We start from the raw sequence: 26,293 nt of genomic DNA, 5'->3' as shown, positions 1-26,293 counted from the left end.
CTAAGTCATTAGCATTCTGATTGTGGTCTGCTTTAGTCAGCAAAAGTCTCTGTTTCCTATGTGAAGTATTCACGTGTTCCAATAGTAGGTGTTGAAAAGCTTCCTTTCCAGTTGGCAAACATAATTTTGGTTAGAACTAACTTGCAGGTTGTAGACGAGGGTCGTTCCAAAGTAAGAAATTCTTTGTCACCAGTAGCAGCTCAGTTGGCACTGCAAAAGATTTTACCTTTTCCTTGCAAAGAGCAGTACACTGTAGTGATTTTAATGCCTCAGGATTCTCATTTGAAGTCCCTAAAATCTTTTGTCCACTCTATGCTAATTCAATATTCTAGAGATGCAAAGGTCAGTGGATTTATCTCTAAATTGTAACGGTATTCTTGTAGCCAAACATGAAAGAGACACTACTCTATTCTTCAGGTAGTTTTGCAAACTTGAGTATCGATTCTAAGGGCTCAGTTGGTTCGATTCGTGTTGCTATGAGTGGAAAAGGGAAGAAGAAAAATTCATTACTACTTTTAAATTTTGCCTTTCGTACTTGTAAATTTGGAATTTCACAAAGAAGATTACATAGATGCAGTGATGTGAACCAAAACAAAGATTTTGAATTAATTTGTTGTTGGACTCTTTCTTTTAACTGTTGTCTATGGTTATTCTATAAGAAGTTTCAATTCATCTGTCCCTGTATCGAAATCAGTGTATTATTTTCGATTCGCTGGTTATCTTATATGATTGAAGAGTTCTTTTAATTGATATTGTATATTGTTGAATCTTTATTGTCAATTGATTAATTGGAAGTTGAAAAGATTTTCTTTATCATTCTTATATATTAGTCTCTAAATCAACCTCAGTTGTTTTTGAGGTTCTCTAGTTTGCTTCTCTTTGCTGAAATTGTTTTAGGTGGAGTTGGAGAGTAAAGTTGTGAGGGTAATTTTTACAGAAGTTGTATGTTACTTTTTTTGAGTTTGTCACTTTTTTTTGAATTGTTACTTTTTGAGTGTGTGTTACTTTTTTAAAATTTGTTACTGTGCTTGTCATTTTTTTAAATTTGTTATTTTTAAAAAATTTCTGTCACTTTTTTGGATTTTGGTCACTTTTTTCTAGTATTTATTACTTTTTTAAGTCACATTTTTTAATTTCTATCACTTTATTAGTGACAAACATCATTTTTTAATAAAAGTGATACTATATGTTATTTTTTAATTAAAAAGTGATACCTAACTTTTAAAAGTGATATTTTGTCACTTTTTTTAATTAAAAAGTGACGTTATGTTACTTTTTAATATTACACAGTATTTTTTACTTAAAAAAATTTTTCATATGATTTTTCAAACAACATCTCATTTTAAGGGTATTTTTATGAGCTTCATTATAAATCGTGAGTTATGATTTGTCACATTTTTTGATTTGTGTCACCATCTTTTTTTTTCCGTCACTTTTTTTAATATGTATAACTATTTTTTAATATTTCTCATTTATTTGAATTCGCCACTTTTTTAAAATTTTTGTCATTTTTCTTTCCTTTTTTTTTTTGGTCACTTTTTAGTGAAAATGTTGTAATGTTAGATTATGAACGGTGGAAATTTATATGAAATGTCAGGCGAACAAAATGGATGATGTTATTTTGGCATTTTGTCACTTTTTTTATTTTGTGTCATTTTTTTGAATTTTGTCACTTTTTTTTTGAGTTTATGTCACTTTTTTAAATTTACAAAGTATTTTATACTTCTAAAAAACTTCTTTTTTTTTTTTATAAATTTTGTCACTATTTTGAGTTTGTCACCTTTTAAGTTTTTGTCACTTTTTTTAATATTTATCACTTTCTTATCTTCTTAAAAATGTGACGTGATATGTAATAAGAGCCGCCACTATGCTCATGTAGATTGCCCTGGATATACTGATTATGTTAATAACATGATTAATGGTGTTACACAAATGGATGGTGTTAGTTTGATGTTTGTCACTTTTTTAAGTTTGTGTCACTTTTTTTGAATTGTGTTAAAAAGTGACAATTTTTATAAAAAAGTGACGCAATGTCACTTTTTAATTTCATACAGTATTTTTTACTTCTAAAAAACTTTTCATATGATTTTTCAAAACACTCATAATTTTAAGGGTATTTTTGTAAGTTACCCTTTAATTTTTAAGTTTATTGGTCGCTCTAAATTATGAAAAGCCCATACTATTATTAATTTAAATTATAAACGACATTCATGCATTTACACATAGGTATCTAGACATAATATAAACACGGTTATTAAGGAATCTTTATTATATTTGCAGTCTCTTCTTGTGCGTGACTAATTTTTTTGGAACATTGCGCGGACTTACCTAGGTTGATAACTATGTTTATTGTCTTGTCTTTTGTAACTTCTTATTTGACCTTGCAACCCTGAAAATGTTGGATGTGGGAAGCATACTTATTAAGTTTTATAGGAATACATTGGAAATTCGCACATGTATTAACTTGTCTTAATATTTCTTCCTATTTTATAAATAGTAGGGGTGAGCCACCTTTCCTGGGTATAGAGAGAAAAACAGAGTGGCTTGAGATTAGAAAACACATTGTAATCCTTCATCTTTGTTATAATAAAACCATGCAGCAGTAAGTGAACATAGCTCTCATAATACGAATAAACCAAAATAAATATTGTGCTCTCATGTGCTTTATTTTATTTTACTATTACAGGTCTTAGTATTATATGATTATACATTTAACCTGTAATAGGAACACCAGTAACTCAACATGATCAATTTCTCAGTTTTAAGATTTCACTAATGGAAGAGAGCAATGTTATGTAGCCTAGTAATTCTTCCAATGCAGCTCAAATATGTACTCTTTTTTGATATCCTAATGACACATCTCGGTTTTAGCTTTGTAAGGAGAGTTGGACTGGTAGCATATGCCTAATATATTATTAAAACTGATGTTTTCAGATTTTGGATATTGATGACTTCATTAAGCTTTTTCCGATAAAGCTGTAGTTTTGGAGAGTTGGACCTTTCTAAAAAGTTGGTATCAGATACCATAATAAGTTTCCATTTGCAAGACACAGACAAATAGTAATAGATCACAAATACACCAGTTGATGTAAGTATTATGTTATAGGTCCAATCAATTTTGGACATAAGTACTTTTAATATATAATTGATGCAATTTTTTAACAGATCTATTATTTAGTTAATATTCAATTAAATTAAATAATAGAGTTCATAGATTCAAATTTTAGTAATCTGTTAATTTCAAAGAGTTTGTGATTGTGAGGTACAAATTACATATGATTTAATCTTAAATCATCTGTGGTCATAAGTAATAACGAAGTACGGATATCATTATTACGAATAGACTATCATGTATGACATTTTTTACTTGTGAAGTAAGTAGTTGATTTCACAAGCTAAATTGTGGTAACATTTAAATGAACTCGTGGATGTTTTGTTATAGAGCAAAATATTGGAGTTTGCAGAAAAATTTCATATGGATCACTATTTGAGTGTCAATGGTTAATCTCCAACGTTCGGTAGTGGAATGTCATTCAACTTGAGGTCATCACAATGTCTTATATGAGGACCATCATACTTTGGTGATGTTGGATGTTGTTCTGCCAATGGTCGTTAATACGACATCGTTCGAGTATGTCAAAAATCAAATGCAAGTTGTGAATAATCAATAGATGATTCGTTATTCTTCGATAGTAAGAGATTATGATCTACATTTCATTTAGTTAAGTTGATAACGAAATCCTTTGTCAAGGTATACTTATAAGTCAAAAATGAGTTTTTGATTTATATAAACTTAATAATGAAATGAAAAATATGATCAATAATCGAAATTGACACACTCACATATTCGTAATTGATCGGATTATATTGATAAAAGGATTATAGTTTCATGATAAACGAACAAGTTTGATTTTGTCATATCACATGATATTTTTGGTCACATATGTTGCCCTAATCCATTACTAGATATTATTCTGGGACGACGAATGTGAATTAGTGATAAATTAAGAATGAGTATTTTAATTTATCGATTTTGATTAAATCAAAATAATAATTCACGTCGTTATGTATCGTGATTGAAAACCTGATTGATCACACACAAAAGGAGAACTAGAAGGGTTGCTTGTTAATAAGCCCGAGTTAACTAATTGGATTAATTAATTCATCGACCAAATTTAATTAATTTGATTAATTAAATATCGGATCAAATTAAATAAAGAGATGGGCCAAGTCCATTTAGACTTATATAAATAGGTTGTTAGGGTTTAAAAAAATTGTAGAGAAAATAATTATTCTTGCTAACACAAGAAAAGAAAAAATATAGTTCTATCAATTTTGTTCCTTGTGTCGATTTTTATTGGAAGTTGGACAATTGAACAGTTGTGAATTGCAGATTGTGATTGTTAGAGTTCAAGAAAAGCGAAAGAATGCAGAATTCAATAAGATATATAATTTCTATTATAGTTTTTATCAAATACAAAGCAAATCCTTGGTAAGAATTGAAATTTATGATTAAGTAAATTCCCAACAGTTGAAATAATTGGTTCCCGTTTGGCCTCCATTAAAATTCATCAATTTAATTAAAATTTTTCTCTCTCCTATTTTCAACCACACAATCTTTAATAAAATAATATTACAAACAAATCGAAAACTTTTCATTATTTTACAACTATCCATTTTTTTTAAAAAACACTATTCCCCCGTTATAAATCCAAATTTATTCTCGCCTGTTTACATTTCGTGAGGCAAGTATTTCATCTTTGAGCGTGTGCTGAATTGCTTGCTTATTTTTAAATGGTGATGCAATTATTGTCAAACTGAAAACTCATCCGATATAGAACTTTTGTTGATCACAATCTTTATACTAATTTCCATTGATTACACAAGACTGTTTATGACACTTTTCTCAATGAAAATGTTGTGTTGTTGTTGTAACTGTGTTTTCTTAAAGCGCATAGACCACTGTAAAATAATTAACCAATTGTTGAGTTAGGGGAATTCAAATGATTTCCGCGGAATATTTCATCATGATGGCGTGCTGAAGAGCTATCTTATTACACAAAGCTATTTGTTGTTTCCTCAATGAAAATCTTGTCTTGAGGTGCTGTATCTGTGGTTTCTTTAAGTTCATAGACTGCTGTAAATTGAATTAGTTTGAGCCTCATTTTGGGCGAAGGGTTTCCTCAATGATTTATGGAGAATGCGTAGTTAAAAAATAAGATAAAGTGTTTGATTTACGTGTAAAATTATTTTATTGAAGAACGTGTAGTTGAAAATGAGTTTTGAAAAAAATGAGGTTTTTGAAGAAATGGGACTCAAACGAGGGCTAACCAATTGTTAAGTTAGGATAATCAAATAATCCCCATGAGAAAAAAATAATGAACTTCTTTGCCGACTGAGTCTAATGTCATTTTCAGCCTGTGTCTGGACAACTGATGGTTGTTCATTAGTCAAGCTACACTAGTTAGAGTACCAGAATCACAAGCACTAATTGTCACAAAAAGTTTACCTTAAACAAACCTCACACATCCCATGTTTTTAATCTTCAGCATTTGTTTACAACTTACTGTCATGGAATATTTACATCAACCCTTAATAGGTTCCTTATATTGGTTGAAGCCTGATTGAACTCTGGGGGCATGTTGATATGGAAGTGGTATATACTGCTTCCTTTCTAAAGCAGCTGAAGCCTGTTCGATACTCAATTTTATGATTATTATAAATAAAAAACAAGGATCTTTCAGAGAGAAAATTTACCCAAACTTCATCATTATTGTTGGTGTTTTCTCCTTCTGAGTTTGTGGTTGGCTTAGCTGGAGGTTGAGGGGGCCGTGCAAATCATATTCATTGTTGATTCCATTGTTAATGTGGGAAACCCTGTTTGCTTCATCAATATTCTCTGAGCTATAAACCTGGATCAAAACTTGTGTTAAGCTCAGCTGGGAAAATGTTCGCCTACCTGGCCTGAACTATAGTACTTCTTATGGTAATATTTGGTGTACCTTTCTCCGCAATTCTGTATTTTCTTGACAAATAAGGTCTAACTTCTTACGCAGTTCTATGTTCTCTTGATGAATGAGACTCCCCTGTAAAGAAATCAATAAACAGTCATTAAATTTATGATTAGATCTAATAAAAAGGTGAAAATCTAAATGTTTTCGGAAGTGGACCTTCTGGTTTAACTCTTTCATTTCATCAGTCATGATTTGTTCCTGTGAGAAACAAGAAATTTTCGGAACTTTCATTTACTTGATAATGGCAGCTGTAGATAAAAGTAAATAGTTACTCTCTTGGACATAAAATCTTAGAGGATACTAACCTTTTTCATTCGGATGCCTTTCAAACTCATTTCCAGTTGATTTTCCAGGTTACGTAGATCTATGATGCTCAATCCAGAAAGTTCTTCTCCTAAAAGCTGCCTACATTAATCATAAAAAGAGGCATATAGCATATTACTTGGATTTCAATAAAGCCACTTAGCTAGATTTAAAAACAGAAAAAAGAGACTGATTTGGCAGCAAATGATTGATGTTTTTTATTAATTTCTCAAACTATCTAATCACGCGTATACACTTGTCCCACCTATTTTTGAACCTGTATAAGTAGCATGATTACTTGGATTTAGCATCATCTGCAAACCTGCGTATGTATCTCCCATCATTTTTACTGCATTTTCCATATTCTTAAGGAAGAAACACATTCTAGAAGCTCTCACTCAAGCAAGGACTTCCCATATTCTGAAATATTTTTTTCTACTACTATTGAAAAAAATTCTTTTTTAGTACAGGCTGACTAATTTAGCTGAATGCGACTTTCTAATTTCAAAAAGACGCGGACAAGCTCATTGTATGCAGTTGTTTGAGCCCCATTTTTACTATACAAATTTTTCACAAATTGATTTTCAACCAAATATTCTCCCAAAAAAAAATGCACGTAATTCTAAAAAGTTTCCTACTTTTTAATTATATATTCTCCAAAATATCACATTTTTTACCAAATCTATTATTAAAAAAAAAAAGAAAAAAAAAAGCTCATTTTTTTATTCCCCCAAGAAATGAATGTATTGCAGTCGTTTGCATCATGTTTTTTATTCTAACTTTCTCAATGGAATGTACTAACTACTAACACATGACGTAATTGCTCATCCATAACAAGGTTGCAAGCGACATTATTCATTTTTGTTTTTGAGAAAAAATTATTATATCTTGTGTTGAGCACACTTTCAAGAACTCATGTCTTGGTAGATCTATCCAACACTTGAGATCGAGCCCATGCACAGTTTTCAATACCCTGCTAGGTACTCTCTTTAATTGACTCGACCTAATTGTGTTTATTTCCTTTCAAAAACTGATCATTTTCTGCTTAGATATCCATGGCGCCATTTTCTATGTAGGGGGTTAGGTTAGTAAAAAATCAATGAGATAAAGAATTAGTGCTCTATTTGCAATTTATTCGGATATCAATTGTACAATATTTATTTTGTCTGTGTTCTGTGACATGCCTCTAACCGAAGTTTTAATGGGATCATAACCTTCTAATTGGTGCCATCTTTTATGTTTTCATTGCTTGGACACGAAAGATCAATGCGGCGTTAGTTGGATTTACTATATGTTAAATGGATAATAAACTAACCTGTGGCTTTCTTGTAAGTACTGTAGTTGTTTACTCAAGCTTGCTACTTCCCTCTGCCAAAACTAGCAAGAAATAAGCAAATTAGGAACAGCCGGCTAAATTGGACGAACATATCAACACATTTTAGGCCTGCATTCAAGTAGATAAATTAAATAGAAACTCCAACCATATTACCATGAACATTATACTGCTTGTAGCAGTCTCAATCATAATTAAATGTAAACACCTTCTCAAAATTGATCATAGCACCAAATTTATTATGTCAGTGAACATCTTTGAAATCCTAGTGAATTATAGATTTGTGCTGCGAACTATCTAGATCAAAGTCTTGTATAAAGAAATTCATGAAGAGAGATTAAATAACATTATGTCGCGAACTCAATATATAGAAAATGTATAGAAATATTTATGAAGTACTGATTTAGACACAAGATGCATCCAATGGACATGACACAATACGACATAAACATGTTGACACATAACTTTTTAAGAAAGTAGGTCACAAACAAGTGGGAACACGTAATGTAAAATTATATATTGATGTGGGTTATATTTATATATTAATATTTCATTGTTTTGAAATTATATTAATACTCTTTTAGGCTTTGATTTTAAATTTTGAAGGTGAAATAATGATTTGAAAAATGAAAAGTGACTATTTTTTGTATGAGTAAAACGAATAAAAAGTTTCATATAGATGCATAGAACACGTGAACATATTAAATTAACACAATGTTCCTACATTTTCTCCTATTATGTAGATTCTTTTACACTCACGTTTGCAAGATGTGTTGGGAAAGTATCTATTATGTTGAAAATTCAAGAGAATACATAAAAATAAGGCGGAATAATGAGGTGTATGATACGAGTCTCTGAGTTTATACTGTTTGTTGGTGTTAAATACATTTTAGTCTCTGGCATGTCACCATAGGAGGAATACCTGTGCTTCTAAGAGAAAAACAAATAGGGCATTTAGTAGGAAAAGCAGGCAAAACAAAGAGGCAAGGTAGTCTTTATGTTCTAACACGAGTACAAAGAGAATGAACAATGTGGAATTGAGGTGTCTTGATTATATTACTATTTTATTTTATGGAACACTATATGTTTTATTTACTTTTGAATTACTCTATGTTCGTATTTACGTGAGTTGTTGTCACTAGTGGTTTAATTTTAGCTACTTAGTAGGTAGTGAGAAATAGGAAGCTTAGTAATCCTAGTTTCAGGGGGGGAGAAAGATATTTTATTTTGTATTTAAATCATATGGATTAATGACTAAAGTAAAAATGAATTATTTTGCAATTGTAGTGTTTGTCTCAGGAGGCTATAGTTCTGCGAAAAAAAAATAATATTTTGCAAAGGTTTTCCTCGAATTAACCTACTTATATTCATTGATTCCTAGTTTTTATCATCGTTGCTTCACATTTCGTTATAGAAAATTCATGAGTAACATTTGGAATTAGAGTCGGACAAAGATCAATCACTTGAGGAAAGTGTGGAATGCTTGGAAAAGATGGTCAAAGTTATTTCTAATTGTCAAAAAATAAATAAATAAATTAAAAAAAAAAACTTGATGTTAGATGAATGAATTCTTTAAAACCTTAGATATAAACTCACAATTTTCATCGAGCGACAAAAGCATCAAACTAGGGGTGGACCTAGGGGGTGGCCAAGGGGTTCACGTGACCCCTAGTTTTCCTTTTTTTCTTTTTTAAAAAAAAAAGAAAAAGAAGGTGAAAGTTTAAAATATACATAATGCAATCGACAGCAGGTAGCATTGTTTCTCTCTCTCTAGACTCCAACCATTTCAATAAAGCCCCTACCAACTGCTATTACCATTTACCCACCGGTCCACTACTTCACCGTTCTGTACCATTACCATTGAAAGTTTGATTGTGAGCTCATATCACAGGAGGAAACTTCGTCCAGAGTTCTATTACTATTAATGAGCTCGTAGGAAGCGAACTCATAGTAAGCAAGAGGGCCCGGAAGGAGGGCAATAAGCAGCAGTTGTTTCGACAGCTTGGATTGGAATATCTCTTTCAGGTTCCGTTGATGACCCCTCCTAACCCAAAATGCCTGCGTCCGCCCTTGCCTCAAACTATAAAGAAGTGTGAAAATGCTATGTTCACCATACTCCATGAGTTGGCATATGGTCAATCTGATTCTCCTACTATTCCTCCAAATTCCACTCTACAGCTATACGTTAAATTGATGCTGTAAGGCGTAAAAGACACAATTAAAGATGGTGGAATATCCAAAAAGATTCTCACTTGTGGCAAGGACAGAGCTCTTCCTAAGGACTTAGATGGAGTTCGTATTCAAAATGTTGCACTATTGGAAGATGGAAAGTAGTAGTGAAATCCAGTGGAATTGAGTTGGCGTCTGAAGGTCCTTTTTTCCTACTATGGCCAAAGCCATGAAGAAAGTGACAAAGTTTAAATCTTTTAGTCAAGCCCCAATATGGATTTGATGAGAAGGGAAAACCAGCCTGCTGTCCATGCAGCGCCTAGGCGCTGCTTGCCTTGCCTTCTCTTCCCTTTCTTCTCTTCTTGCTTCCCTCCTTCTCACACAGCCTCTGATCATGCTGGGGGGTTCCGTCCCAAATGTAATATTAAACCTCACTTTGGAACTCATACATCAATGAGTTCGAGGTTCTCATGTATTAGACCACAAGTTCAAAGCGACAAAAAATGGGAAGGTATAAAATTGTTCTCAATATTCACTCTTGAGAATAATGGTGTCTTTAAGGGAAAGGATTGCTACATTTTTATTTTATTGTACATTTTATGTTATATTTATTTCTGAATTAGTGGAAGTTTGTATTGTAGGTTGTTATCAGTGGTTTTTAATTTCAGCTATTTAGTAGGTAGTGAACAATATGGAGCCAAGCAGTACTCCTAGTCCTAGGAGAGATTGCATTTTGTTTTGTACTTAAATCCTACGCATCTAATGAATATAGTGTGGATGAAGATATTGCTTGTCTTGAAAGGTTACTGGTTCCTTGAAAACCAAATTTTTGGGAGTTCTGGGTTCCTTGTGGGATGTACCTACTCTTCTTTGTTTCTTTCTCATTTTTCATTTTTCCACGTTACAATTTTTGTTACATAATCTGAGTGATTAACAAGATTACTTCAATTGAACTTGCGTTTCTTGATATTTCTTGTAGAAGTATGGTGTGTCGACCCTCCTTAATGAATTTCCATCTTTTCCTTCCTATCAACTTCGTAACTTACATAAAGATGTGAATTGACTCTTTCCACAGATATCAGTGTGAACTTACTTCTCTTGAATCATTAGAGCCGCTTATTTAAGAGGTAAAATTTCTTGCATATTCAATTCTCCTCGTGTGTTGGACAAACTTGTGAGCATTTGTATGATTTTGGTCCTCTGGGTTATTTGGTTAAAAGCTTTACCGCATAGATGGAGTTGGTCAGACTAGTTAAACATATGCATAGGTCGGTAAATTGTTCAACTTCGGGTATAATTCGAATATGTGTATGACTCCTCTAGGTCTATGGCTAGTTTCTTCGATATTTTCTTGAACTAAATTCAGATATTTGCCCGCACAAAGTACTTGAGCACCCAAATGAAATGCTTCCTTTGAATTCAACTACCCAAATCGGAATTCCCAATTTATTGACCCAATTCATTACTATTTTAGACATCTTCTCGTTGAGAACAATGTAAGAAGTTACCCCTAGAGTACTATGTGTGAATATAATATATCATCCCTTTCAATGATAAATTTCTTAAAATCCATGGCTTTCGAACGACACAAAGTTTGTTATAATTGTAAAGTTCATAGTTAAGTTGCTTCGTTAAAGTTCCATAGTTTGTGCCTAGTGTGGTTGATATTAAAACCTTAACCTTAGACACCTAAGAAGGTGAACTCCATGACGATCCTTCACATCTTGTACATCTTATAGGGTAGACCTCTTTAGTTTCTTTTGTGGAATTTATTGAATATCCACTTCCGTATATTGAGGCTCATGTCTCACGGTAGTATGTTGTGGGACTAAATTTTCAGGTGTGTGAGGATGACACATTGTTCAACTCGTTTCCAGACATTTAAAGATTATCTTGAAAAACTGGAAATCCATCTTCACATCCATTAGGAGTCAATATTTTGACGCAACATCTCTCAAGCTTTAATTTTGTGTCTGTTTCATGACTTGACTATTTACCTTCTATATTTCTGAATGATAGTAGAAAGTTTGGGATGTCCGTTTTATAAAATATTTGGTCTCGTTCCTTAACCATTAAATAGATCACATATGTTGAAATACTTGTGCGGCTTCTAATTATATACCTCGTTGAATCTAAGCTCGGAAGATCATGCATGAATTTCTATCCCATGTAGTTATGTTTTATTTTTTTAATGCTTGAATGTTATTATATAAACACATTTTAATGGTTGATGCTTCTTACCTTCCATTGTAGTCTCTATTTGTGTATGTGGTGGACTGAGATTCTACATATTCCTCTACCCATTGTAGATATGTTCGGAATTCACTTTGTGATGTTCAATTCCTAATCACTGTTCAGAGAAACGAACTATCTTTCAATGGAATTATGTGAAATTCAGCTGCAGCAGATGCTTCAAAGTAGTGTCCACTTGTCGGGCTAGCTGTGCATTCTTCTGCAAATGCAATAGAATGACATTAGCTCATGGCTTTACCTGATATAAACTGGACAATCATTTTGATGGGTCAGTTACTATCGAAAGGCAGACATATATATTCCTTCTCTTGAAGTGCTATGTGTACCCAAATTCTCCGCTAGAATTTTCACAGAATACACATGGCAGCATCTAGTAAAAAAATGGCAAAAAAAGAAAAAAAAAAAAAGATCAGCATCCGGTGGAATTCTGATACTTCTGTTTCTGTACAAGCAGAAGAATTGTTCCTTCTCTGTTCTCAGCATTCATGGTTGTTTTCAAATAACAAATGGCTTCAGTTTCCTGGCACAGTTAGAGGAGCTTCATTCTTTAGTCAAGGAACAGAAATTTTGTAGTGCCTTTGAATGTACTGATTAATCTTGATGATCTAATGTTGGTTTCAGGAATATATATTTCTTGAACATTAATGCATGCCAGAACATTAAACTTGGCACAAATTAAATTCTATGATTTTTTGTAGATCATTTTAGATTGATGAAGCCAGTAAATCTAGACTGAGAATCTAGCTAGCAATGAAAATAGGTGACTTGCACAGAACCAACATGCGCACAGGGTGGGTGGTTTTTTCTTCTGTTTAAGGGAGAATTCCATCTTTCCCTGTCATTTGATGAGCTAATATTCTGGCACAGGTGTTCAATTTCAATTCAAACATGGGTTTGATTCACACTCCATGTTCTGAGAAATATTTACCATCCGAAAAGAGGAAAAAACGGAGGAACTTATTGTCAACCTCTTTCAGATATGAATCTATTTGATTCAGAAGGGAAGAATAAAGGGGCTCGCTTTGACTGTTAAGAGTAGGTAACCTGTTCCCTGTCTTTGTTTCTATTGACTGTTTGTCCCTCTGTTAGAGGTGTTCCAGAAATATCTGCGATGGAGTAAATAGTTCTACGAATGAATAGATCGTATTGACTTGGAAGAACCGCTAAGCCTACATTATATGCAATAGTACCTATAATTACTACTAGAAAAATATATAAAAGATCATTGGGCCATGCCGGTTGTCCGTACTGCGTCAATTCTTGGTCATTGAGATTCACGTCAATTCAGATTAACTACTAAACATGCTGATTCCATTGAACAAGCCTAACTACGTCGGGGATAATATTTGAGCGTCTTTTCTGCTTATGACAATACCAAGCTTATGTGATGATCCTTTCTTTTCAAATTTTCTTGTCTGGTGCGGTGGAGCACCTCCGAAATTGTCCTTCCCTCATCCCCAACTCAAAATAGTATAGTTCTTGGCTGATATTGGATCAATTGCTTTGTGGTTTCATTTCATCTGTTTACCTATCCATTTTGTGAACAAATTTAGGACCATCTGATAAACGACGTCATCTATTATTGTCGTGTTCTAAGATCTCATCACATATATTTCTAGCAAGTTTTTACTACATTAGACTTCACAATTGACAACATTTCAATTCACGGCCCAGAATTTTGCCTCAAGAACTTAACTAAAAATCCTATCTTCCTTCACTTGCAGCAATTGAATTGGGATTTCAAGGCTTCACGCTGGAACCCCAGTGGTTGCAAGTCGACTAGATGTACATACTGCTAGGCGTGATGCCTGCCCCCAATAATGTGTCAATGGCCACAGCCTGCTAAACAAAGCACCAGGCGCAAGATTTGGCCAGGCGGCTGCTGCCTAGTGCATCATGACCTGGGCTCCACCAAGCGAAGGCCAACACAACCCGAATGCTAACCAAACCTGGTATCTAAATTTGGCACGTGTTAGGGTTTTCATTATTCTCTTTCCGGAATGGTATTATGGGCCCAAACCAAAGCTTCACTGCCACATCTACACTATTACCTTTTTCCCTTTTCGATCCAACTCTTCTTTAGTTCATTCAGTCATCTGTTCTATCAGCCCTGCCAAGAGATAACAGGGTGTCCACAGTCCAGTAACAATCAGTTCCTATTGCTCTGCCAAGGCAAAACCTATGATTTATATCTTAAAATTTATGTTCCAGTAGCACTACAATAAAATGCCTTCCCCTCGTCGAATCTCAACCTCCTTGAAAGATATTAACAATGAAAAGTTTTGTTGCTCATCCCCCTGCTGATAAAACCTTGTCTGAGATGATGACGTTGAGCAAAAAAGTATATAGTTAAACCCCCTCTTTGATATGCCACAAATAATGGCATGTCTACATAAAGCTGTATTCCTCTCCGATCAATGAGATTTGTCCTCAGTACTGTTTCAGATTGAACTGGGGTCGGAATACAATATTCTACCTTCATGGGCATGGCCAACCTAATGTTTATCATTTATCTGGTATGTATCCCATAGTATTGAGTTAGTCTCTTCAGTTGTTTTTATTTTACGGCTTGAACTGAATCAGACAAGAAATCACATGTTGCCACAAAATGAGCCAAAACAAAATTGTGTCTTTTCTTGGAAGGAAAAGATGCCAAAAGGTTAAATAATTGAAAAGGAAAGAAAATTTGACAAAATATTGCAATCGTGCATTATATTTTGATGTGGTTTGCTCTTGTATTTCATAAGCAACAGAGACTGATATCCTTGTTCTTTTAATAGTTTGGGAAAAATAAATATGTTGGTGTGGTAAGGATGAGGTAAAATTGTTAATTATTTGTGAGCTGCCTCACATGATTCTTGGCTTTGTGGGCCTTTGTTATTGGGCCAAATGCTTCACCGGGTTGCTGTGGTTATTTCAAGTTTAATAAAAAAAAAAAAAATGCCTCTTCAAGAATTAATTTTAGCCGTACACATGGCTAAATCTCTGCCCTCTAATTGTTGGATGGATACGGATACTTACATTGGGTCTTGGCCTTTTCATTTGCCATTCTAGAGAATTCTTTTGGAGAGTCTCTTCGTCTAACTCTCTGTCCTTCGTTTTTTGAGTAAAAATTAGGGTTTGGCCATGTTAAATGAAATTGTTCTTTGTGATTGATAATATTCTGTTCTTTGTGTAGAGAAATGGTTGTTTTGTGCAATCTGTGAGAGTGATAGCACTGTTGTGTTGTTGTGTCAAGAGGCAAGATAAACTCGAAGAAATTTTCAATTTCTTCGTACATTTGTACACTGTTCTTGTTCGTTATTAGTGGATCTAGAGTTTAATCTCGTGAGAGATGCTCAACGGGTGATTAGGTTGCAAAATCGAACATCCGAGCCCTTTTAAAAGGGCAAAACATAGCTTGTGTTAATTTTCTTTGATTTCTGCAGTTCTTTTAATGTTTTTCTAAAGATTGATCCCAATGTTTTAAGTTTTAAAACATAACAGCGGTATCAGAGTCGATTTCTTGATTTTTCTTTAACTTTTTCTTCTCTCAAACTTTTAGATCTATCACTTTTTGGAACCCTAGGTTCAAGTTTTGTTAAAAAGTCTTTTTTTTTTAAACTCTAAAATTTTTTTTGTTAACTATATCGTATACAAAACTTGTAACTAAAGATTCGAAACTCTTCCTGGGTTGAAATCTGTTGATTTTCTTTAGAGGAAATTGAAAAATTCGATCCTCAAGGTCTATTCCTCTATTTTCTGAATTTTTCTGAGTTGACTCATAATTGAGTTCAACTGGTTGCCCTAACTCGTACTGAGTTTGGCGAGTTGAGTTGAATCGCAACTGAGTTTCAACTGGGTATTCTGACTCGTACTGAGTTGGCGAGTTAAGCTAACTCGCTCCTGTTCCTGCTGAGTTGACTCCGAGTTCTGGAAATACATTGATCTGTGCAGTCTGCAGTGCAACCTGTTTCCTTCCCTGGCTTAAGTATGATCACTCCTAAACTGAAATTTTAAATTTTAGTTTCATGGTATAATTCTGGACCCCCTTTTTACATTTAAACAGTGTTCCAATTAATCTTGAAGCCTGTAAATAAGGTAGTTAAAATCAGAAAATAAATTGCCTTGTTGCTTATCTTACTTTCCTGAATCACTCATACTGTATATTGCATAATTGCATGCCATTCAATTATATTTGTCATCGTGTCCACTTCATATAAGTTAGACATAGAGACATGGAATGACACTAGAGATTTCAGTCTCTGGCGCCAGAAGATGAGAACCCTCTTACTGCAGCAAAGATGTGCTGCAGCCCTAGATGGGTCACAGGCTGTTGAAATTAGTGCATATAGGAGGAAAGAGTTAGATGACATTGCATGAAGTACTATTTTTCTTCATCTATCAGACAATATAATTAGAAAGGTAGGAGAATCTGCCTCTGCAGAAGCTTCCACTTCCACAGAAGCCAATTCTGCTGAGACTCTATGGACAAAATTAGGAACTCTTTACTTAACTAAGTCCATGCCTAATAAATGTTACCTCCTAAGGCAATTTTACAATTTCAGATTTGATCCCTCTTCTAGCCTAGAAGAAAATTTAGATAAATTCACTAAATTGATTCAGGACTTAGATAACTGTGTTGAGGAGATCTCTAGTGACCAACAAGTAGTTTCCTTATTAAACTCTCTAAGTGAGAAATATAAAGACATTAGAAATGCTTTAGAATATGGGGGGCAGACTCTTACTGTAGATATCATAACTGCAGCCCTTAGACAAACTTGAAATGAAAACTGAGTCAAAAGACTCTAAGTTTGGTGAAGGGATATAGATGAAAGAGAAAGTGAATCAAAATAAGAAACAGATCCAGTACAACTTTAATTCAACCAAGAAAGGAAAATTTCAGAATAGTAGAAATAGAGATAAGAACAAAAATCAAGTAAAACCAAAGAACCAGATCAGAAAATGCTATTACTGTGGCAAAACTGGATACTTGATAAAGAATTGCTTTAAGAAAATCTCAGATATGAAAGATAAAAACAACACTGATGGTTCTGCAGTAGTAGCCTGCAATAATGAACCTGATATTCAGGGGGTTGTCCTTGTGAACACCCAAAGGAGGGATTCAAAAGAATGGGTCCTAGACTTTGGTTGTACCTTCCATATGTGCCCCCACTAAAGAGTGGTTTTCTGAGTTTGTCAATCTCAATGGAGGATAAATTCAGATGGACAATGACATGAGTTGTCAAATCAAGGGTATTGGGAAGATAAAATTGATGTTAACTGACAATTATACCCTTGAATTAGAAAATGCTAGATATGTTCCTGAATTGAAAAAGAATCTAATCTCCCTGGGAGAATTGGATGAAAAATACAACATCACTATACACAAGAGTCTTCTGAGATTATCTTTAGGGAACATATGTGTTATTTCCTCTTCAAAAATAAATGGCATCTATACAATTTTTGTTGAACCAGTAATAAGCCATTGTACCACAATCTCAAATCATGTTTCTGATAAGTCAATAATTTGGCATAAAAGATTGGGGCACATTTCAGAGAAAGGTCTAATCATTTTAAACAAATTTGGATGTTTTGGAAGTGATAATATTGAAAAATTAGACTTTTGTGAAAATTGTACTGTTGGAAAACAGAAAAGACTGCATTTTAAAACTGGAATCCATAAATCCACTTCAATCTTGGATTACTTACATGCTGATCTGTGGGGTCCAGCATCAGTAAATACACTTAGTGGATTTAGGTTCTATCTACTGATAGTATATGACTTTTCAAAAAAAATATGGACCTTTCTCTTAAAACAAAAGTCTAATACTTTTCTGATTTTCAAACAATGGAAGTCTATGATTGAAAATCAAACGAACAAGAAAATCAAAGCACTAAGGACTAATAATGGACTTGAATTTTGTAACTTTGAATTTAATTCATTTTGTAAAGAATCTGGAATTCTTAGACATAGATCTGTAACATACACACCTCAACAAAATGGAGTTATTGAGAGAATGAATAAGACTCTTTTGGAAAAAGTTAGATGTATGTTATACAGTTCTGGTCTTCCTAAGTTTTTCTAGGGTGAAGCCCTAAATACTGCAACTTTTCTAATAAATAGAAGTCCATCCAGTGCTATTGATTGTCAAGTCCCTAAAAAGTTGTGGTTTGGAAAAACACTCGACTATAACAAACTCAAAGTGTTTGGATGTGTTGCCTATTCTCATTAAAATGAAGGCAAACTAGAGCCTAGATCCCAAAAATGTGTTTTCTTGGGATTGTTTTCTTGGGATATGGGGAGGAAACAAAAGGTTATAGGCTGTGGGTTAAAGAACAAAATGGTTTTAAAGTCATAATAAGCAGAGATGTAATTTTTAATAAAAATGACATGCCCTGTATCAAATCTGGAGACCCTAAAACTCTTGAATATACACCTGTTAAACAAACCATCATGGAAACTCAAACACAGAATGCTGTAAATCAAGATGATAATTTTGAGGTGGAGCTTGTTCAATCTGAAATAAGTAATGAGCATGATGAATCTGAAAATGAAGTTGAAATATCAGATAATACTCTTACTGATTACCAGTTAACTAAAGATAGGGAAAGAAGAACCATAATTCTCTCCAGCATTACTGAAGAATTTGTCACTCTATTTTCTGCTCTTGATTCCTTAAATTCAGAACCTACATCCTTTGATGAAGCCATTAAATGTCCTGATTCTAAACTTTGGAAGGAAGCCATGAATGAGGAAATTGATTCACTTGTTAAAAATAAAACTTGGATTTTAGTTAATAGACCTAAAAATCAAAAGGTTGTAGACTGTAAATGGATCTTTAAAATAAAAGAAGAAGACTCAAATACAGAAAATAAGAGATATAAGGCCGGGCTTGTAGCTAAAGGTTTCACTCAAAGGGAAGGAGTGAATTACAATGAAATATTTTCCCCAGTTGCCAAATATACTACAATCAGAATCCTATTGGCTCTAACTACTCACTTTAACTGGGAATTAAAACAACTTGATGTTAAAACAACATTTCCGAATGGTGACCTTGATGAGACTATATACATGAATCAACCTGAATGATTTGAAGTAAAATCTAAATTAGATAAAGTTTGCTTGTTAAAGAAATCACTTTATGGGCTTAAACAAGCCCCTAGGCAATGGTATTTGAAGTTTAATTCTTTTGTGCAAACTTTAGGCTTTATGAAAAGCAACTATGATTCATGTTTGTTCTACAAAGGTTCACGTGGTGCTGAATATATATATCTCCTATTATATATTGATGCTATGTTACTTGCTTGTCACGATAAAACTGAGATTGAATTTGTTAAATTAAAGTTAAAATCTGAATTCGAAATGAAAGGTTTAGGACAAACTAAAAGAATCCTAAGAATGGAGATAAATAGAGACAGGAACAACTACATACTAACACTAAAACAAGGGTCCTATGTGGAGAAAATTCTTGAAAAATTTTCTATGTTAGAATGTAAACATGTCACTCTTCCAATTGCTAATCATTTTAGGTTGTCAAATGAACAATCACCTAAAACAGATGATGAACTAAGGAGAATGGAGAAAATATCTTATGCCAACACAGTAGATTCCATAATGTATCTCATGGTTTGCACCAGGCCTGACCTAGCATATGGAATTAGTGTATTAAGTAGGTTTATGGCTAATCCTGGTGAAACACATTGGCTTGCCATGAAAGGATGTTAAGGTACTTGAAAGGATCATCCGATTTAGGATTAATGTACAAAAAGAGCAATGAATAGATAAAACTGAAAGGGTATACAGACTCAGATTTTGCTGGTGACTTAGATAAAAGAAGATCTACTTCTTCTTACATTTTCACTTTGTGTGATGGCTGTATAAGTTGGAAGTCACAGTTGCAAAAATTAGTTGCCTATCTTCTACAGAAGTTGAATACATTGCAGATGTGATGCTGTTAAATAAAGCATTTGGCCGAGAGGCTTAATTAATGAAATTGGCTTTGCAAACGATTCTGTTAGTATATATACAGATAATCAAAGTGCCCTACACCTTAGTAAAAATCTTGTATATCATGATCGAACTAAACATGTAGACATAAAATTTCATTTTGTACGAAATATGGTAGAAACATGTTTGATAAAGTTGGTTAAAATTCCCACAGAATTTAATCCTGCTGATTTGGGCACTAAGATGTTGCCTTTAAACAAATTTAAGAATTGTTTGAAAATCTTGAATGCCACATGATATGATAAATTCAGAACTTGTAATAAGTTTCTGTTGATAAGGTTCAACTAATTTTTTTCTTTTTCAGGTACTTCGAGCAAATGAACTTAAGTTGATGTAGTATCTAGATCCATTAGTAAAGAATAAGAGTTCAGCAAGGTGGAGATTGTTAATTATTTGTGGGCTGCCTCACATGATTCTTGGTTTCGTGGGCCTCTGTTATTGGGCCAAATGCTCCATCGAGTTGCTGTGGTTATTTCAAGTTTAATAAAATCGTGTTTTGATAAAAATGACTCTTCAAGAATTAATTTTAGCCATACACGTGGCTAAATCTATGCCTTCTAATTGTTGGATGGATACGAATACTTACACTGGGTCTTGGCCTTTTCATTTGCCATTCTAGAGAATTCTTTTGGAGAGTCTCTTCGTCTAACTCTCTGTTGTTCTCTCTATCCTTCGTTTTCTAAGTGAAAATTAGGGTTTGGCCATGTTAGATGAAATTGATCTTTGTGATTGATAATATTCTGTTCTTTGTGTAGAGAAATGGTTTTTTTGTGCAATCTATAAGAGTAATAGCAGTGTTGTGTTGTTGTGTCAAGAGGCAAGATAAACTCGAAGAAATTTCCAATTTCTTCGTACATTTGTACACTGTTCTTGTTCGTTATTAGTGGATCTAGAGCTTAATCTCGTGAGAGATGCTCAATGGGTGATTAGGTTGCAAAATCGAACATCCGGGCCCTTTTAAAAGGGCAAAACATATCTTGTGTTAATTTTCTTTGATTCTGCAGTTCTTTTAATGTTTTTCTAAAGATCGATCCCAATGTTTTAAGTTTTAAAACATAACAAAAATTTATCCAAACAACGACTTTGATGAATCAAGAAATTAATCTCAATTTTCAATGGTGGTATAAGAGCATAATGTCATTTGGAGTGCTCCACTAATTACTTGGAGTTATACAATTAGTATTCCTACAATTTGCCTCTTTCCATATGATATTACTTTGTCGGTTAGTATGAACATGTTCATCCTTATGGCATGCTAATTATCTTGATAGTGGATGCATTATTGCTAGTTGTTGGGTTTTGATATCTACTAATTCTCGACGATGATGGTATTCGTTTGAATTTTCAATCTACATTGATGACTAAATTAAATATCAACATCTCAATGAAATGACTCAACCTGAAAACTATTTGGGACTATTGGAAGCAATCTGATTTAATTAGAGCTGCCTGTGGTACGCGTCATTTACTTCCTGGAGGCTCATATAGGTTTAGCCTATTATCCATCTTTACTTGGCCTATTTGCTGTCTTGGTCTTGGCGCGCTTATTTACTTAACCCATATGTATATATGGCTCCCTCCTTAATCACTTTAACCGTATGTTTGTATTGCCATTGAGTTGTTGACTGTGGCTGCTACCTTGTGCTCTCTTTCATCGCCTTCTCCAGCTCTCATTCTTGCTTTTGTGGTTACAATAGAACACCCATTTCTTATGTCATTTGTGACTACAAACTAGAGCAACTGAAGTGTGGGCAAATAATGGTGGTTTTGGTTGTTAATTTGAGGTGTTTGATAAGGTTGAGATTGGTAAACTAAGCCCCAAAAACACCTTGATGGAGCTATTTTCCAAAAAAAATAGTATCATAGCTTATTTGTGTGTGATTCTCGGCTAAAGACAAGCTAGAAATTGAGTAGAAAATCAACATAATACAGATTGAACTAAACTGCCCAGATTTGTTTGCAAAAATTGGACCTGTAATCTTGATTTTCGAGTAATCAAGAGGTCTATTGGTAAAATGGAGACCGAATTCAAGACGAATAGGTGGAGGCGCTCCTAGGTGTGTGGCATCTGAAGTCAATAGCAACTCATGGCGATTCTGACAATGGACTCGTAGGCATGATTCTCGATACGATTTTTTTAGACAGAATATTTCTAACGTGATTTCTATCGATTTGGTGTAATTAGTTTTATGTTTTAGGTTATATGATAAATCTGGATGATTTTGCCCCTGGATGTTTGGTTTGTGATTATCAATTGATCGTGTTGCTGCATTTACAGAAACTATAGGATGCATAGTTTTGATCTTAAAGTAGTAAATTCGTATCTCTCATTATTTACAGATTGGTCCACTTTGATAAATTAGCTTATCCCGATTAAATTTCAACCCTAGTGAGTCATTGTGGGGGATGACATTAAAATTGGAGTTACCAAGTAGAGTTACATGTTTATAGTATTTAACTCATTTGCTATAATAAGCTAATAGTCGTTGTAATATAATTTTCATTCATGCCACGATGTAATATTTGCATTGTGTGAAACTATTTGGTTGGCAACCTATTTTGTTGTATCGTTAATTCCATTAGAATATCTAAATCTTACTCATTTGAACATTCATTTGATACTGGGATCGCAAATCTTACGAAATCCTGAGAATTTAAAACGATGTATATTATTTGTAACCCTAGAATTATTTTGTGTAGGTTAATTGTGATTCTGTGCAATTTTTTGGTTAATTTATAATAATAATAAAAAGGTAGATGCTGATGAGATTGCTTATGTTTCAATCATTTTACACTTATTTGATGTTGTTTTGAGAAAAGTGAGTAAGCTTAAAACTACCAGAGAACTTTGAAAATATTGGAGCAAGTATAGTATGTGTTTCAGGTTTGAAACACAAGGTAAGGTCTGTGATCCCAATTTTATTGGTTACCTTGATTATACAATTATAAACTTTGTATTTTGAGTGCTTGCAAGTTGATTGGGTAGTAAGGTAGAGATTTGTTGGGTTTTGATACCACTGAATCTCGAGTGAAAATGTTACTTGTTGAAAATTTCAGCCTACATTGATGACTGAATCAAATATTGACATCTCAATGAAACGATCCTACCTGAAAACCATTTGATGCCATTAGAAGCAACCTAATTTAATTTGAGCTACTTGTAGCCTATTCCGTTTACTTTCTGGAAGCTCATAAAGGTTTGGTCCATTTGTTGCCTAGGTCTTGGCCACTTATTTACTTAACCTAAATGTGGCTTTTCTTGTTTCCTTTGTGGGTGCAAACTAGACCAACCGAAGTGCGGGTGAATTTAATTAAGAACTCTTGGAAAAGTCAAACGTAGTGGGTGCACCATAATTTTCTGGAAGTTTGTTTAATATGGGCTGATGATATTCATGAAATTTGTTGATTATAAGTGCATATACATTATATGGTACAGTTATAATTTTTGAACTTCACTAATTTTTCTCATGCATATCAAGAGCCGCAAAAGATATGGAAAATTTTCGTCAAGGTGGCAATTATTGGAAAAAATGCGAAAAGAAAATCCAAAAAAAAAAAAAAATTAAAATAAATAAATAAATATATCTTTGCTTTGAAGGGAAAGAAGTTGATAGGTATAACAACTAGAAACGAAAGAAAATGTTGCGTAATATCGCAAGTGTCCATCATATATTGATGTAGTTTGAGGGGCACAAATGAAAGATTTAAGCCATGCATTCTAGAATTTTTCTTGATCTCTTTGTAGTTTTTACAAAGAATGAGTTCAAAGAGTAGAATAAGTTGGTGTGGTAAAGTTTATATGATTATTTTTTCTACAATACTTGAGAGTTTGGGAGAGCAAGTAATTTTATATAATTGCAATTTTTCATATAGCGAAATTGTTTTTTCTTTGACTAGTTCGAGGATTTTATCCAATTTTGGAGTTTCATGTAAATGTTTGTATTAATTTTCTATATGGAGAACCTTGTGGAGGAATCAAAAAATTGATCCCAATTCCGAATGTCACAAAGCCTATATAACTGGTACTTGTTCATAAATCCACGGTTATTCTTGTCGGAGTTATTTCAATGTCCGTTGTTGAGACTATTGAGGACAGCAGTTCATTTCTCTTTCGGTGAACATCAATACATCATGATGTTAATTAGTTTAATTTCTAAAAACTAGCTGTGTCCTAAATGGAAACTTTAGCCCTTCACTTGAAGTATTTTGGTTGGATTCCTACCAAAATCAAGCTATTTCGTAAATGAAGTGGACACGATCATCTGCAGCTTCATGAATATTTAAAGGAATCGAGTTTGAGGTCGTCAGCTGAGGGAGTATGCAAGGAGGTCCAAGATAGGCAAGAGTTGAGGTTGACATCTTTGTTCCATGTCAAATTGATTCGAATATTTCAGCTATAGTTGTAATATACTAGTGTGATTATGTATATTTCTTATTGGGTTAATCTTGGGACCTCTTAGAAGATGATCCTATCGGAACACTGATTATCACCCCTATAACAAACCACAATATATTGATTTTATGTGAAGCATTCATCTCCCTCAAAACTTCCAAAGCCTCAAGTGAACTCCCATTTATCTAGTAGCCTGCTGTCATAGCACTCCTAGACACCACACATTTCACTCGCATAGCACAAAACACCAAAAAGGGGGAAAGGAAACTGGAAAGAGAAGTTAAAATGGTTGTGGAAGAGGAAAGGAAAAATAGATTTTTATAAATAATTGAATTGAAGAGTAAAATAGCACAGTTGTGTATAAATACCTAAAATTTTTGGCCATTCTGGAGCATAAAAGAATTGTTGACATATTTCATTTCCTCTCTTTTAAAAGGTCATTTCTTGTTCAAAGCAAAAGGAATCATGCCCTAAGCTTTCGTTTCTTTTAGCATACACGATACTTTTTGATTCAATTGGACTCAACTGTTAGAAAGTAAGCACAAAAAGGATTGCATGGACTATTTGTTGGTAAATAAAATGGATGAAGGTAATATGTATGACATGATATGAAGTATATGATTGCAAAAATAAAATAAAAAATAAAAGACAAAGGGCAAAAAACTAATTGGCAGAGGAATAGAGTATTTTATTCAATTGACGGATATGGAGAAGTGCCTACACAATTATTCTATAATTCAGTAATATAAAACTTGTGAAAAAAGTCTAGCATTTATAGGACTGTATGCAAAACCTTAGAAATATCACAAAGATGGAAATAAGATAAAAAAATCACGTGAAATAATGGAAACAATATTTTTCCAAAAAAAACACGTGGAATAAAGAAAATAATATTTTCCAATAAAAAGCACGTGTAACAAAGAAAACAATATCCCCCCCTACCCCCACCCCACACAAAAAAAAATAAAAATCAACCTAATTTGAGTCAAAAATCTCCACAATCTCCACATATTATACCCTATTTAATGCTGTAATTATTAATGAGAAATACCTTGATCTCTGAACTAGGATTTAGCAGAAGGTTTTGCACTTCTTTCTGTTTGTTGTATCTTTCAACTACAGATTTCATGCTGATAACACCAAAAAATAAAAAATAAAAATTAAAGATTATCCCTCAACTTAACATGTGTGTATATAAATATATTCATGCAAATACTTGTGCAACAGGAATTAAAAGGGACATATTAATATCAAATTGCATATCATCTACTGAATCTCCTCGTGAGAATCTGCAAGAAGAAACATATTTCCTTTTTCTATTTTCTTTTCTATTTCAAACTATTGTACCTCCACGGCCAGTATGTATGGAGATGGTCAAGGGTTGAGCTTAGTTTAATTGAAGGAAAATGTTGTACAAAAGAAAGACTTCCAAATTTTTCATTTTTGTGTGTGAACAGAAACTGTAGGAGTTGCTGTTAATTAAGTCTTAATCTCTTACTTATAAGAGAAATATAATCTGGTGAAATTGAAATGAATCAAGCAACACAAACACACGTTTTTAATGCTTCACCTCATATGTAAGAGTATTAAGAATAAATTCTACATTTCTTAAATATGAAAAAAAAAAATTAATGGATATATGAAATTTGGATTACTCCACTTAATAAGGTTAATGTTTTAGGATGGAATGACAATAGAGCCACCATTATGCTTGGACAAGCTACGGTAAAATCTTACATTAAATATAAAGACCAATAACATATAAGGGTTTTGAGTTATTCTTAACTATCACGGCAATCCATATGTCACCAACATTTTTCCTCTTATAGAAAAGACGA

The 26,293-nt window shown here is 33.3% G+C and overlaps 1 protein-coding gene across 1 annotated transcript; it reads right to left on the bottom strand.

The window, feature by feature from the left end:
* Nucleotides 1-2,703: 2,703 nt before the first annotated feature.
* Nucleotides 2,704-25,584, bottom strand: LOC111376805 (MADS-box transcription factor 27-like). Its single transcript, XM_022999808.1, has 7 exons — nucleotides 25,507-25,584; nucleotides 7,633-7,694; nucleotides 6,320-6,419; nucleotides 6,171-6,212; nucleotides 6,003-6,086; nucleotides 5,758-5,912; nucleotides 2,704-2,716 (listed from the first exon to the last, which is right to left on the bottom strand). The coding sequence occupies exons 1-7, from the start codon at nucleotides 25,582-25,584 to the stop codon at nucleotides 2,704-2,706; spliced, it is 534 nt and encodes a 177-aa protein (XP_022855576.1).
* Between the last annotated feature and the right edge of the window lie 709 nt (nucleotides 25,585-26,293).

The sequence above is a fragment of the Olea europaea genome, unplaced genomic scaffold (genome assembly GCF_002742605.1).
Source record: "Olea europaea var. sylvestris unplaced genomic scaffold, O_europaea_v1 scaffold1561, whole genome shotgun sequence".
NCBI classification, from domain to species: Eukaryota; Viridiplantae; Streptophyta; class Magnoliopsida; order Lamiales; family Oleaceae; genus Olea; species Olea europaea.
This window is presented reverse-complemented; position numbering and strand designations above follow the sequence as displayed.

Coding starts and splice junctions, on each gene's coding strand:
- LOC111376805 (XM_022999808.1), bottom strand. CDS start 25,584: ATGAAATCTGTAGTTGAAAGATACAACAAACAGAAAGAAGTGCAAAAC. Junction 6,213..6,319: donor AAGGCATCCGAATGAAAAAG/GTTAGTATCCTC, acceptor TGTTTCTCACAG/GAACAAATCATGACTGATGA. Junction 5,913..6,002: donor ATACAGAATTGCGGAGAAAG/GTACACCAAATA, acceptor GTTTTGATCCAG/GTTTATAGCTCAGAGAATAT.